The 15,964-nt window shown below is 42.6% G+C and overlaps 1 protein-coding gene across 3 annotated transcripts in view; it reads right to left on the bottom strand.

Moving 5' to 3' along the window:
* SLC7A8 (solute carrier family 7 member 8) overlaps window positions 1-15,334 on the bottom strand; it is an 80,041-nt gene extending 64,707 nt beyond the window's left edge. For all 3 annotated transcript variants that reach the window (XM_077299435.1, XM_077299428.1, XM_077299424.1), the window contains exons 1-2: window positions 14,942-15,334; window positions 12,864-13,063 (exon numbers count right to left, since the gene is read on the bottom strand). In XM_077299435.1, coding sequence (XP_077155550.1) covers window positions 12,864-13,014 — 151 coding nt within the window. In that variant the 5' untranslated portion in view covers window positions 13,015-13,063; window positions 14,942-15,334. The remainder of the gene's footprint in view (window positions 1-12,863; window positions 13,064-14,941) is intronic.
* Window positions 15,335-15,964: the final 630 nt, after the last annotated feature.

The raw sequence follows: 15,964 nt of genomic DNA, 5'->3' as shown, positions 1-15,964 counted from the left end.
CACTTCCACAAAATATCTGTGGTTAGTTCTCCAAGAAGTTTGGAACAATCTTTCTGCCGAGTTCCTTCAGAAACTGTGTGCGTGTGTGCCTAGAAGAATTGATGCTCTGATGCCTATTCAAAGGCAAAGGGCAGTTACACCCAAATCATGTAAAAGTATGTAAATATTCTTTTTTATGTTAAACATATCCCTCAAGTTTGAAATGTACTTTTATTATAGTTCTATGGCCAGCATGAGACTCCTACCTCTGTACCTCCAATATCTATGACCCTACATGGATATGAAAAGAGCAATGCATTATTCTTTTCTCCAGGAATCCGTGAAACACTATTCATGTACCTAGTAATAAGTAGAGAAGATAATATAACTGGGTAGATATACTAGCACATAACTCCACTAATATTTACGGTCCATTTACATGGGCATGATATGATCACCAATTGGTAAACTTTTAGAGATCTGTGGTTGTTTGAATTCTTGCTTACCAAAGTAAATGATGCTAAACTCGATCACTCAGTGCGCATAGGATGCCATGGTTCTCGGCAGCACGAGTCCTGTTTACACCGGACAATGCACCACAGAGAACGATGATCTATTACGCTGTGCAAAAGATTATGGTATTTCATCTGATGAATGAGCTTTGGCAGCCGGTTTATACATGATTCATGATCATCTTGGAGCGTAAATGCCTCTTTACGATTTAACCCTGCAATAAGTGGACCAAGAAATTACTCTTTCCAAGTAGTTTTGTCCCCATAAATGAATAAACCAAAACACTACTGTAGATATCAAAAATACAGGTTGTCTTTTTTGAGAGGTAAAATATAATTCTATCACCCACAGAAATAAACAGACTATACAGCCAGGGGAAAATCTAAACAATGTCTTTTGTTATGTTTAGTAAAATTGTGCTGTACCATAGGCCGATTTCACACATCTGCGTTTCGCAGTCCGTACTTACACAGAATGGCCACGAATCTTCTGACCTGAACATGAAGGCCTCATATATGCCTATATAGCTGTCGTGTTTGGGCAAGGAGACCCACGACTAGACTATGAAGCTGCCGAATTTGGGTCAGGACACCCATATCCAGTCAGTGGTCCGACAAAAGTAGCATTGATTAAACGTGAGAATAACTAGTAATAAAACACACTAATCTTGAGTTGAGAGGGAATTACTGCTCTTAAAATGAATAACTTTTCTTGTTCCAAGTACCCATAGCTGACTTTGAATATCTATAGTATTTATAATAAAATCACAAAAGGTATACACTGCAAACTATGAATAGTTTAACTTTCAATCATAATTACCAAAATTATTATTAAAGGGTTGTCTTATTTGGTCAGCCCTTTTTAGTTCCTCTATGTAAGGGCATAGAGACATCGTATGAGCTAGAGTGAAAGGCTGTAACGAGTAGCAGAGCTCCCTTTGGTGGATTTGGCCAAGCTTACCCTGGTGGGTCGTGACTAAGTGGCTACCTAGTCTTCACTAAAGCCTCCGATGGTGAATATAGGCTTGGGCCATAGGGTAGCCACCAGGTACCACTCCAGGGCAGTGCCCGGACCTGCAGCAGCTGACCAAAAAGTCAAGGCAGTGATATGTGGTACAGAGAGCACAGGCAGACACGTAGTCAGACAGTACGAAGTCGGAGCAAGCAGTACAGGTTCAGAATACTAAGCCAAGTTCAGCAGCGGAGAGATCAGATAAAACGGGTATACAAGCCGGGTCAGTAACAGGAGAATCAATGTGCTTAGACAGGAAAGTAGGAGACGAACTGCACAAGGAACCAAAGCTCAGGCAAAGCGTGGAGGCAGGAGCTGCCTAATATATCCCCTGCTGGCAAGGAATAGGCCTGGGAACCTAAACTCTGTAGGACACAGCAGGGTTAAATTCCTGCACAGAATGGCCACGCCTGCCTATAACCAAGTGGAGACAGCAGGAAGTGCATAAGTGCTGCAAGAGGCAACTGAGCGTGACGGCCTGACACGAGAAGAAGCAGAGAATTCAACGCAGTGAAGGGGACGGCGCTGAGAAGGCATGCGAGTTACCGGTGTGACACCCAGTTCCCCTGCCTCCCAACTTCCTGCTTGCTATGGGGCCGTACGCTCCTGCTTGATTAGCAGTTCAGACCAGCGGAATCATTGCGCCGATGGCCTGAACTGGGCACGCTCCCATTCTGCTATGTGTGGTAGATTTGCCTCTGTAGCATTGGAAGAGTGCAGTAACAGTATAGCCAGCTGGTATCAGGACCTAAAGGTGCACTCCAGTGATCCTGGCCAGCCATATTCTAAGCACTGTGCATGCTCGGCCACCGCTACTAGACTGCAGAGGTGGCCAGTGACCTAGGCAAAGAGCCATAAAGACTCGAAGAAAAAGTAATAAGAACACGGAAATAACTTTTTACAGCCTTATGCAAACAAATCATGTGCAGATAGTTTATAGTAACCGACTAAACTATACTGTAATCTTGACTGTTTTGGCCAATACAACCATTTCAAAATTAAAAAAATATATATTTTAGGGATACATATGAACAATAATAACCATTGGACTTATGGGGTGTGGCATTAAGTAATATTTCTACCATCAGAAATGAAGGCAATAATTATTATTACATAGTGCTAAAGGTACATGGCACTGCCCCCTCCCATTACAGAATGTTTTGGATTAGTATGAAATGAAATAACGCTGCTAGAGCTGATCAGAGACGGAAATCAGCAGAACTGATAAGAGTTTCTTAAAATGCACTAGGCTGCAAGAAGAAAGGTAACTCTTCCATTGCGAACACAAATCACAACCTGATTGGATTGTTAAAGGGAATGTGTCACCCACATTTTTTATTAATTAAACCCAGTCAGTAAAAAAAAAAACATTTTTGGCATAATTTTTTTAAGGTCATTTTTTTCTTCTATTTTCCGCACATGATTATTGGGACAGGTCTCTTCTTCCTGAGCAGCTGCTCATAGCACCAGACAAACTGGCCTCAATTCATGTTTGCCTTTTTGTCTGGTTCCGTGCATTTTATGCCTTTTTTTTGTTTACACTCAATTCAATTATCAATTTTCACCTTTTTAAAGACCATCTTATATGTGCTCGCCTGTTCTTTTCCACTTTGTGTGCGGAGTTTAAGTCGAAAAGTTTGGTGCTTTTTTTAGGCTTCTGGAGCCAAAAATCAAGAAAAAAAACAGTCCAATACAGGAAGAATGGCCATTTTTAACTTTCATTAGTCATGTGCACAATTTTGATGAATTTTGTGCCAAAAACTTCAACTGATGCCACCATACAAAAAATGAAAAAGACCAAAAAAAAACCAAAACACTATTGATGAATTGGGGCTATTGACTTTTGGAACTTGGAGACTGAAGAAGTATGTTGATATCTACAAGAAAGTGTTGTGGGTATGCGCCATTACCTGTCCGGTGGTCACACGGAAAGAGAGCAGGTGAGTGGTGACTATCACCTAATGTGGATGTGCTATCCTTTGGTTTCTCCTTTTGCCCTCCCATCCCCCGTCTATTTTAGCGCTTGGCTTAATTTTTATATGTTTTGAAAGAGAAGAGGAAAGTAAGTCACTGCCAGATACCTATGAAACATCTCACAATTTGACAACGGATAGTAATTACTGTAGCTAATTAACAATTCAAACTATAGTAATCGAAGTATAAACTTGCATTTTCACTCGAGTTTGACTTGTTAATAAGTTTTTTTGATTTATATTAGTCTTATTGGTGGTGATAGGGGGGTGAAATCAGTGTATAGACTGGCAAAGGTGTATGGCATAAATCCAGTAGACACCCACAGCATGGAATAGGTCTTTTTGGATTTCAACATGCACAATCCTTTGCTTGTCATGAGGCAAAAGCAATGACAGAGCTTACTGTCAGCTTAAAGGGAATCTGTCACCAGGTTTTTGCTACCCCATATGAGAGCAGCATAATGTAGAGGCAGAGACCCCGATTCCACAAATGTGTCACTTACTGGGCTGCTTGCTGTCATTTTCATAAAATCACTGTTTTCTCTGCTGCAGATCTAGCAGTTCTCTGAATGCTGATCACTGTAAAACCCCGCCCACCTCACTAATTGGCAGCTTTCTGCCCATGCACAGTGTACACAGAAAGCAGCCAATCGGTGGTGTGGGGTTATACAGAGCTAATGAATACGGAGGAATACATGGCAGCAGGTGTACTAGTCTTTTATTGATAATCTCCGGCAGATAAAACTGTGATTTTATCAAAACTACATCAAGCAGTCCAGTAAGTGACACATCACTGGAATCACGCTCTCTGTCTCTACATAATCTGCTCTCAGATTGTCAAACACCTGGTGACAGATTCCCTTTAAGGCCTTTTCACCTAGGCCTATGACCAGCAGAATGGCTGTTCATAGAAACACTTGTTCAGTATTGAAATCGTTAAAAATTACAACCTCTTACTTTGCCCTTAGCAAAGATGTTGTACTTTAAATTTGCCAGGTATTGCTTTTTTTGCAACCTTTGTTCTTTTCTATCTACAAGGTTTAATCGTCCTGGTGGAAAATAGTTAAGAATTAAGGGCCTTACACCTCTGATCATGCCAGGTGATCATGCACTCGGAGACACTACACTGGACTTCATACCTTGGAGTAAGAACGTTTACTGAAGTCCAAACACAGAGAAAACATTTACAGCAATTATTAGAACAAAGGTCACAGCGTCGGTCATGTGATTTCCAAATTAGCACACAATGGAATCTATGCAGCATAGGGTCACTAAAAGTACATGCAAATATCTTGTCTGCATTCACTGCATATTTGATTGTAATCTCCTATATAAGTGGCTGTCAGACGCCTCTGATACCAGCGCATCTCATCTGACAACACAAGTATTGGGCATACTAAAATTCGATATGCCTAATCATTCCTTACCTTAAGGCCGGTTTCACAGTGAAGTGACAGTTTCCTCACGTACCGGAGACACTGACACACGTAGACCCATTAAAATCAATGCATCGGTGCAGATGTCATTGATTTTTTGCGGACCGTGTCTCCGTGTGCCAAACACGGAGACATGTCAGTGTTCGTGGGAGCGCACGTATTACACGGACCCATTAAAGTCAATGGGTCCGTGTAAAACACGGACCACACATGGACCTTCTCCGTGTGCAGTCCGTGTGGCGTGCAGGAGACAGCGCTACAGTAAGCGCTGTCCCCCCCACATGGTGCTGAAGCCGCCATTCATATCTTCTCTGCAGCAGCGTTTGCTGCATAGAAGATATGAATAATAGTGTTTAAAAGAAAGATCTATCTGTCCGCCGCCCTCCCACCCCCTGTGCGCCCCCCCGCTGTTCTGAAAATACTCACCCGCCTCCCTCGCAGTGTTCTGTGCTGGCCGCCACTTCTACTGTATGCGGTCACGTGGGGCCGCCGATTAGAGTCATGAATAGGTGGCTCCACCTCCCATAGGGGTGGAGCCGCCTATTCATGACTGTAAATGAGCGGCCCCACGTGACCGCATACAGTAGAAGGCGCGGTCAGACCAGGAAGCATCGACAGCCAACGAGGGAGGCGGGTGAGTATTTTCAGAACAGCGGGGGGGCGCACAGGGGGTGGGGGGGGCGGCGGACACATAGATCTTTCTTTTAAACACTATTATTCATATCTTCTATGCAGCAAACGCTGCTGCACAGAAGATATGAATCGCGGCTTCAGCATGATGCAGTGTACCACACGCGTGGGTACCACACGCTCCGTGTGGTACCCACTCGGCACACGGGTGGCACACGTGTGCCGCACATATGGCCTACATGAGCTCACGGGCACACGGACACGGATAACTCCGGTACCGATTTTTTCCGGTACCGGAATTATCTGGACGTGTGGGACAGCCCTAATGCAGTTTCTACCTGGGATAATAATTGGAAAACAAGCATTTTAGTAATGCTCCTTCCAGACTATCAGGCTGTCCAAAAAAGCCTGCTTAAAAATTAGTATTCATAACAGCACATCGGCCTGTGCAAACAAGATATTGTAGGCAGCTTGTCCCAGAATTCTGGTCGGCCTGTCTAAAGCATTCTATTAAACGGCTGCCGATTATCTTGCATTATTATTTAAAGGGGCTGTTCAAAATTCAAATCAATTTTCATCCTAAATCCCTATCTATTTACTGCTATAATCTAAACTATTTTCTAATATACTTGAATTAAAAATTCCCTATCCTTCCCTAACCACCCTATCTAACATCACTTGGGGGGGGGGGCGTTAGTCTCTGCACTTCAGACGTCCTGATAATGCGCTCTTTTGTGGCTTCTTACTGCTAATCCTCCTGTCAGGATGGGGGCAGGGGCTGTGGCTAGTGACTGCAGGCTACTAGCCTGCTAGTAGCACTTATAGGCCCTGTTCACGCATTCAGTATTTGTAAGCCAAAACCAGGAGTGGGTGATAAATACAGAAGTGGTGACATGTTTACATGTTTCTATTAGGCCGGCGTCACACTATTAGGCCGGGATCACACATACGAGAAATACGGCCGAGTCTCGCATGGTAATACCCGACATTGCCGCCGTCACTCAGGAGCGGAGAGTGCGGCCGCATAGCAATACATGCGGCAGCACGCTCCGAGACTTGGACGTATTTCTCACATGTGTGATCCCGGCCTTAGTATTTGGTCAGTATTTTACATCAGTATGTGTAAGCAAAAACCAGGAGTGGAACAATCAGAGGAAAAGTATAATAGAAACACGCCACCACTTCTGTATTTATCACCCACTACTGGTTTTGGCTTACAACTACTGAGGTAAAATACTGACCAAATACTGAGGTAAAATACTGACCAGATACTGAGGTAAAATACTGACCAGATACTGAACGTGTGAACGTGGCCATATAGTAATATATCTAGCATTTCTAGATCTCTGCTGAATAAAGCATTTGCTGTTCAGGAGTCTGGAAATGTTGGGTGACCAACTGCAGATTGATTATACACCTTTCGAAAAAACAGATAAAAATAAGGAAGGGAAGAGCTTCTTTTTTTCCTATTAGAAGCTTTATATCAGAAGACGCCATTCAATCCGTATTACAACATCTACTCTCCGTCACCACCAGTGCCGTACACAGAATTACTACATCTGCCCACGTCACTGGTGTCTATAAATAGCCATCACGTGGCCCCTCATCTATTATTCAGAGGAAAAGGAGAAAATCTACTACCATAATCTATGGGAGGTATAGGGGATGGGAAGATGGGCATGCAGAGACGGGGGAAGGGAAAGAGAATGAAAATGCTAAAAAGTAGCTGTTGTGTTTGCTGAGATACTGCAGAAGGAAGGAGAACACAAGGAGGGTGCTGGAGAGAAAAGCAACAATGTATGGAGACAGAAGATAGTTCTGCCTAGAAGAAGACTGTGGTAGAATTCTACACAACTCTACATCTACTGCCAATCACAATTACTTTTTTCCCATTATTTGTATTCTGCAATGCTATACCCTGATTAGGATCACAAAAAATGAAAAAAAAAATTATATATATATGTAATTATGTTTTTATTTTCTGCAGGAATATAGCAAATCTCTTGGGCCATGCCCACATAGGGCAGATTTGTTGAAGAAGAAAAAGGGCAGAATCATATACGGTATATGGAATAAATTGTACAAAAATGCTGCTATTTGTACATTTATTGTGACATTTCTTTTTCCGTAAGGCAATAAATTCAAATAACACAATTTTCAAAAATCTACCTTGTTGTATGACTTAATGTGCCACCTGCTCCCAGTAGAGGTAGCATTGGGATTTCAGCTCTGCAGCAGGATTTTAATTTTGCGCAATCTTGCAGTCCCTGTCCATTAATGTCAATCATGATCAGCAGCCAAGTGTGTGACAATTGCATGATTGAAAAGTGAATTGCAGAAAAAAATAAAATGGTAAGTCTTAATTTGGTGCATTAAGTATAGGTTTTGGACAATCTTCCCTTTAGAGCCTTGCAATACTTACTTGCTAGCATGTATCATTATTATGGCAAATCATGCAAAATGTGTATATGTATATGTATATATATATATATATATATATATATATATATATATATTATACAATATAGCTAAAGCTCAATATTTATGCAACTCTTATATGCAAATAATAGGGTGAAGTCGTTTTCGGGCATTTCTGCTGCCTCACTAATGTACGGAGACATCCAGCCTGTCTATGGAGACACATTCGGCCTGACACACTGCTGGAGACTCGCTGCCCTAGGACACGACGAGCTGCTGTGTCTATGACACTGTATCTAATGCAGAACGCGATGCAGACATGTGTCGCAGGCCACGTCCATGGAAATACATGACTCTGTCTAATATGCTATAAAAACATGACTACAAATACGAGACACAAGGAAGCGAGAAAAAAACAACGCAGGTACACGCTGTTACACAAAGGTCAGCCTAGATATCATGTTCTGTCAACCATTATGTCAGTGGTATAAATACATATCCATGAGAAAATCAGCTACACAGGCGCCAGTGACATCAGTGAGGGCTCTCTTCCGCCTTTCCTTTTTATTTCAGTAAGTGTCTTTTTGCTCAATACAATAAAAAAATACAAGATTCCCAAAATGTCTAAAATATGCTATTAGGTAACAAAAAGGCCAACCGTGCTTATGTGAGAATATTACATATTGATAAAAAGAACTAATGTATATTATGTGAATAATCCCTATAGTGAGATTTGTTCAACAATAATGACAGATACTGTAGATTAATATTAATAATGTATATATAGATATATATATTAATATTGGGTAACTAACTGTATGCACTGTATTTGGCAGCACTGTACTGAAGGTCAGTGACATTAATGATGATCTGGCCTTTGTACATGGCATAAGCACACCACTACACTTTGTACAGCGCACGTGGCCGGGTTACTAGCTGCCTGCTCAGTCATTCCTACAGGCAAAGTCAGCAATATGAATTAGCCGTTTCCTAAAATCTAAAGCCATGTGATCAGCAACATGTAGCTTCCTTCCTCTCTCCCCTCCATCTGCACCTATTGATAAGGAGGATGGGCAGTGGGACAGGGGTCAACATATATGGATGGGCATGTATATTCTGTAGACAAAATTACAGATAACCTTAGGGCACATATGTAGATGTCTTTATATACCCACAATTAATTCTCTGTCTATTTCTGCTACACAAATAGATATAGGACCACTCATAGGAAGAGAATGGGAATCCTTTTTTTTTCTACATATTTTATCTACATTACTTTTCAAAAGCTTTGGGGTAATAAAGAGTAGAAAACAATGGCTTAAAGCTCCCACACACATTAGATGGCTGTTGGCCGAATGATGCTTCGACCAATCGATCAGCCAATAGCCATCTTGGCTGACCCTCGATTACAGAGGAGCACTCCTGAGATTTTTATGACTTATCTCTGGGAGAACAATATGATTGGCAGTCCGACATGTGAAATGCCTGCCAACAATCAGTCAGCCAACGCACCCATACCATACGTGTTACACTGTCGGTCGAACTCCTCAATATGGGAGTCTCTACACATAAAGACCCCAATTCCTCATACTTTTTAGACAAGAAAACTAGCATTTAATGCTTTGAAAACTTGCACCATTTTTGCACAAAATAAAGTTGTGTAATGATGTAGTGACTTTTGGTGTCGCCAGTTTGAAGTAGCTCTACCGAAATGGCAGGGCTTGGAAGAAGGAAGAAGAGGGAAGTAGATACGCCCGTCTACCACATTTAGCAAAACTGTTGGCAGCTCTGGTGAGGCGCACGCCACTGAGAAGATGCCCCAAATTCAGTAATTGGTGTGGACCTCTTAATGAATTTGGCGCACCGTACTCCAGCGAGCCCTACGCTCATCATAAAAATCAATGGATTATTTATACAAATAGAAGTAACAAACACTACACACTTAAATTTTGGGAGTGACAGACTCCCGTTAAAGAGAACCAGTGACCATTCAGAAGTGGCCAGTTGTTGCTCTTATTTCATTCCTGCTGCTCACCTCAGTATGCAGTTTATTTATTTGGAGATCCGCTATATGGTTACAGAGATACGGGCCTTTTTAATTAGTGCAAATTTTTATGGTCTTTACTCATGGGATCCTCGGGGGCGTGTCTTTAGGATACTTTGCATTATTGACCTGTGAGCCATGCCCCCTTGGAAAAAACATATGCATTAGCACTAAAGACCTTTATCTATTGAACCTTATGGGGCAGATTTTTTTAAAAACTGAATACTCAGGGGATCAGCAGGAATATAATAGTAACAAAAACTGTTAGTGAATTGATGACAGGTACTCTTTAAAGGGTGTCTATCACCCCCAAAACTCAATAGGTAAGATTATCTATTGAGTGGCTTCTCTGTACATGCGCCTCAACAACTTGATTGATCGCTGACCATTTACATTGTACCTCTATACCCCCAAAACTCAATGTAACCTAATTAGACAGTCATATATTGGATTTAATCATCCAAAAAATATGTTTATGAAAATGAAGGTACTGGGTGGTCCTTTGGAATGACCAAGTTCCAAGAGCACCGTTCCACCTCCTTCCCCATTGTTGACGGACAACAGTCGCTTGCCTGTGCAAGCAAATAATGACACCAGTTTTTCAGGGATTCCAACAGAAACCTCCATGCAGTGATAGATGGAGAGCACTGGATTAATGTGCACCTAGCCTAGATAAGTGGCCTGCTAAAAAAAGATACAAATCTTTAACAGATCCCTCCTCTCATGTTAGAGATAGCAGGATGTGGTGAGGGGGTTGTACACAGATCTGTAGTAGAGGGGAGCACAGAAATCACACTAAAAACAAGGAGGAAAGCGCATGGGAAGGAAATAAGTGTAGTCCCACAACTAGACTCATAAATGAAAGCAAGTGAGGACAGCAGCACCCTGGACATACCGAGGCCCTCATTCATTAACACTGGTGATCTGAACATCAGTCTTCATGAAGGAAGCGTTGGATTAAGATGCGGCAAATTCATTAAGAGGCGTGTGGTTTTTAATATAAATTTGCCAGAATCTTCAACTGCCGTGCACCAGAAATGAACGATTAACTTTTTGGGCGTGCTTCAACAGACTTTTCAAAAGCTAAGTTGTTCAGAACTGGCTCCAAAAATCAATACATTTTTGCACAATTTCGAGCTGCACAAAACTTTTGAGACATTTTAAGAGGTTTTAATCCACAATTCTGGGAAAACTAATTAATGAATGGGATGCAGGCAGCTCATGTCCAGCATGTATTAGGGAAGGATACTCTATGAAAAAAGAGAGTCTGAAACTGCAATAATATCAGTCTGCAAAGTGCATATCACGGGGTCCGAAAATGAATAAATGAAGAGAGGAGACTGAAACTTAAAGGAGTTGCGCACTACTGGACAACTCTGGTTATTCACATCAGCACCCCAATAAAAATAAAAGCAATGTATACTCGCCTAATGCAGCGGCACCATTCCTGAGATGTCGGGGGAATAGTTCTCAGCGAGTGACGTGACATCATGTTCAAATCAGCGGATGTTGATTAGCCACAGCGTTTACATGACGCAAAAATGCCTTGCCACCTGCTGAGAACAGTAGCGCCGACATAGTAGGAACAACGCTGCTGCGGGAGGTGAGTGTCCTACTTCTCCTACAATGCCCCCACGAGTTGTGGTATAGCTATTTACAAATAGTAGCCGCAGAATCATTTTACACTCTGACAAACTACAGTATATGGTATTCTTAGATTGGGCACTTATGGCAAATTTATAAAATATGCCATAAATGTTCAATAGATGGGATTCTTCCTCTCAGACCCGCACATAACCCGAAGAACTGGACCTCGGACGCTATGGATGGAGCGCTGGTGGATCTCGGAAGCTATGGATGGAGCACTGGTGGATCTCGGATGCTATGGATGGAGCTATGGTGGATCTCGGACACTATGGATGGAGCACTGGTGGATCTCGGACTCTATGGATGGAGCGCTTGTGGATCTCGGACACTATGGATGGAGAGCTGGTGGATCTCAGACGCTGGATGGAGCACTGGTGGATCTCGGACGCTATGGATGGAGCACTGGTGGATCTCGGACTCTATGGATGGAGCACTGGTGGATCTCGGACGCTATGGATGGAGCTATGGTGGATCTCGGACACTATGGACGGAGAGCTGGTGGATCTCGGACGCTGGATGGAGCACTGATGGATCTCGGACGCTATGGATGGAGCTATGGTGGATCTCGGACGCTATGGATGGAGAACTGGTGGATCTCGGACGCTGTGGATGGAGCGCTGGTGGATCTCGGACGCTATGGATGGAGCGCTGGTGGATCTCAGATACTATGGATGGAGCTATGGTGGCCGCACTCGCACAACTTTCTTCCTTTACTATGGGACTTTCAGAGTTACGCACACTTGCTCAACTTTTCGGAAGCTTCAATCTAAGTTTCAGAGAATTGAAGCTGTGTCATCAGCATCTACATGGCCTAGTATAAACCCTATTTTGATGACTTGGCACTATAGTAGAATTTCCTGCAAATAATCTGCACATCTTGTGTACGACTAGTCTTATCAGGATTCATGACTAATTGCATTTGTGCAACTTGTTCCTACACACTTGCCAGGGGCACTGTTCCACATTTTTCCAAGTATTCAATTTAAGAAGAACATTTTAAGGACTAAATGGGTTTTCAAACTATAGCATTTTCCTATTGCAAAAAGTAACACTGCGGCAGGAGTTCCATTGCCAAAAAACAGATCTCAAACATCTTAGAATAAGATGGGAGAACTAATGGGAGCTGCTAATTCAAGTGAATGCACAGAAATCAACAATGACATCTAAAAAAAACTAAACTGAAAAAAATACTTACAGTAATATCAGACTCACCTACAATAATACCACAGGCACTTACTAGCCCGATCTCCTTCTTAAGGGCCACGCCACCTCCTCCGCCAGCACTTGAAGCTGAGGCAGAATCCTGTGCCTGATCCTCAGGGATCTTCTCAGCACTAGTTCGTAGTCGGGCACCTTCTGCCATCTTGTTTGGCAAATTGATAAAAATATATAAAAAAGAAATAGGTTTTCACCTACAAGAAAAAAATGCAAGACAGTAAGTGATGGATTTCATAGACTAGCATACATGTTACAATGGCTGCTCTATGCAGAACGTAAGAGGTAGGTACGTCAGTGTCGGACATATCACTGGTGCAACCAGTGCACCCACACAGGGGCCCAGTAGCTAAGGGGGCCCGCTTCGTCCTTCATAGCAGGTGGAATTGTGCATTATGATGAGCTCTCAGGCTGCACAGGGCCCATATATTGTTCTTACACAGGGGCCCTCTTCTGTCTGTGTCCATCAGTGAGGCAGATCAATGTGGCAAGTGTAGGGCTTCCATCTTGTCCTGACTGGGTCATCTCTGAGACTGTTGCTTCCTTCCACAGCTAAAAGTCCTATTGACTTACAATACACAGACAATGTGATCATGGGAAGTCACAATAAGGCCATGCTAGATAAACGTGACATACGGTATACTAAGGGGTATGGTTTCTCCTTGTGGAGAGTGACATACCAGGTATGGTATACTGAGACAATTCTTTTTAGTGTTAATTTAATATAATAATAAATATTCCCAACAAATCCTTTGCAATAACCACCGCCCATTGTATTCTGTATGCCGCAGTTTTCATATCCAGCTACAAGCTGACATTTTACATTATGATAAAGTATTATATCTCCTAAGAGCCTGCAATGTGCAGAAAGACATGACCCAATCTTAATATGTCTCTCAAATATTATCCATACGTCTTAGGCCTTACATTACACTAGAACTCGCTTATTAAAACCATCTTTAAGATTCTTGCTTTATTTATAGTGTCCGTATAGAAAGAATAATACTTTAGGGCCCTAATGCAAAATCTGTAACAGAGCCCCTCACCTATTATGTGCCATTATTACAGGTCATGTTATGTGGCAGGAGGACAGGAACTAGGGTCTAGGTGCCCACCCCTACAGATACGCCCCTGGTCCCATCCATAATAAGGGGTCTCACATGTTAAAATATAAGTGTCTGGCTTGCTAATTATATGACACAAATCTACACCTAGCAAGTAGCATTCCAGTGCCTGTATGTCCGCGATGACCCACTGACAATGTCCAGCCGACAGCAGGTCTAATGAAGAGCTGGAGGGCCATATAGATCCTCCCGACTATTGTGTTCTTGGTGATATGTGACTGCTGGGACACTGTTATACTGAGCGAGGGTCCCATCACCCACCACACTGTGCAAATCAGAAAGACGCCGGGTGATAGCAGAAAATGGGACATGTTGTTACCAGACTGTACTATGTGGTCCACAGGGAGCTTTCTCTGCAATCCTGAGGAATGGATTCTACCCTCTATACAAAGTATACATTTATGTCTATCTATCTATCTATTATATGTTACATATGATAATAGATAAACAGATAGATAATAGATTATAGATAATGATAGATAGAATAAATAGATAATATATAGATAGAATAAATAGATAATAGATAGATAATAGATAGATACATAGATAGATAGAATAGATAAGATAGATAGATAGATAGATAAAAGATAGATAGATGATAGATAGATAGATAGATAGATAGATAGATAGATAGATAGAAGATAGATAGATAAAAGATAGATAGATAGATAGATAGATAGATAGATAGATAGATAGATAGATAGATAGATAGATCTGCCCCCATCCACCTCCCCTACAGCTCCTACCCAATATCCCCACAGTCCCTATCCCTATTGCCTTTATACACTTGCTTTGGCAAAACTGATGTGTATTTGGTCCTGCCAATAAAGCTTCTTTGAATCTTGAATCTAGATAGATAGATAGATAGATAGATAGATAGATAGATAGATAAATAGATAGATGATAGATAATAGATAGGGGATAGATGGATAGATGTGCCCGGGTCCTCACCAGCTCCTGCTCGCTTGCCTCAGGGCGTCCTCAGCATGTCGCCGCTGTGTCAGCGCTGTGTCATCCTAGCACCGGATCCTGTCGCCCCGTACGTGTCCGCTCCCCGCACACCTGCAGCCCGCAGCCTCCCCGCTGTCCTCCGCTCTGCTGCTGCTGTCCCCGCTGCCTGTCAGCGCGCTTATATCCCCCGCAGACTCCGCCCCCTGGCGGCCGCACAGCTCGGTGCCAGCAGATAGACACCCAGATGTGGGGAAAGGTCCGTGTCCTGCTTCCTCCTCGGAGGCGTCCTCCATTCTAGGGCTGTGTTTACACTGCCTGCCCTGGTCCTCCCCTTCTCATCATGGAGGAGCCATAGCCGGCTGCTTGTTACATTCCAAGCTACGGAATCAATCCTGGCAGTGGCATTTCCCCTGGCATGGGAGAGACAGCTGGCAGCGGTCCTTCCCAGATGGCACGACCTCCCACCATCAGTGCCCACCTTCTCCTGGGCCCTTACCTGCTGTATATCCGGCACTGCACATTATTAATACCCTTAGCCCCTAGAACTACGCGCAGTTTTCGTGTTGGCGTTTTTCTTTCTGTCGTTATTTTGTGGGACGCGCTGCTGTAGTTTTGAATGACAAGATTCTTATTACCGTATATTGTATGGAAAAATTGGGAAAAAATCCAAATGGGGTAAAATAGCGAGTAAGTGAAAACAATCCGTCATTTTTTTTTTGCTTTGCGTTTTTAAGTGGTTGATAGTGTGGCAAAATGATTCCTTAAGTCGTACGATTTTGATGATGCCAAGTGTGGATTCCTATTTTAGCGGATTAACAAAAATCGGAACTTTGTAAACACAAAATGTTAGTTGGCGTCGTCATTTCCTGCGAGCCATCGCTTTTTTAGTTTCTGTGTGGGGCTTTTTTTTGCCTACTGAGCTGTAGCTTTTAGAAGCACCATGTTGGGGTTCATCCAACATCTTGATTGCGTCGTGGTGACCAAAATATTTCAAAAACAATTCTGACATTTTAATTTCTTTTT

The sequence above is a fragment of the Ranitomeya variabilis genome, chromosome 1, assembly GCF_051348905.1.
Source record: "Ranitomeya variabilis isolate aRanVar5 chromosome 1, aRanVar5.hap1, whole genome shotgun sequence".
Taxonomy (NCBI): Eukaryota; Metazoa; Chordata; class Amphibia; order Anura; family Dendrobatidae; genus Ranitomeya; species Ranitomeya variabilis.
This window is presented reverse-complemented; position numbering and strand designations above follow the sequence as displayed.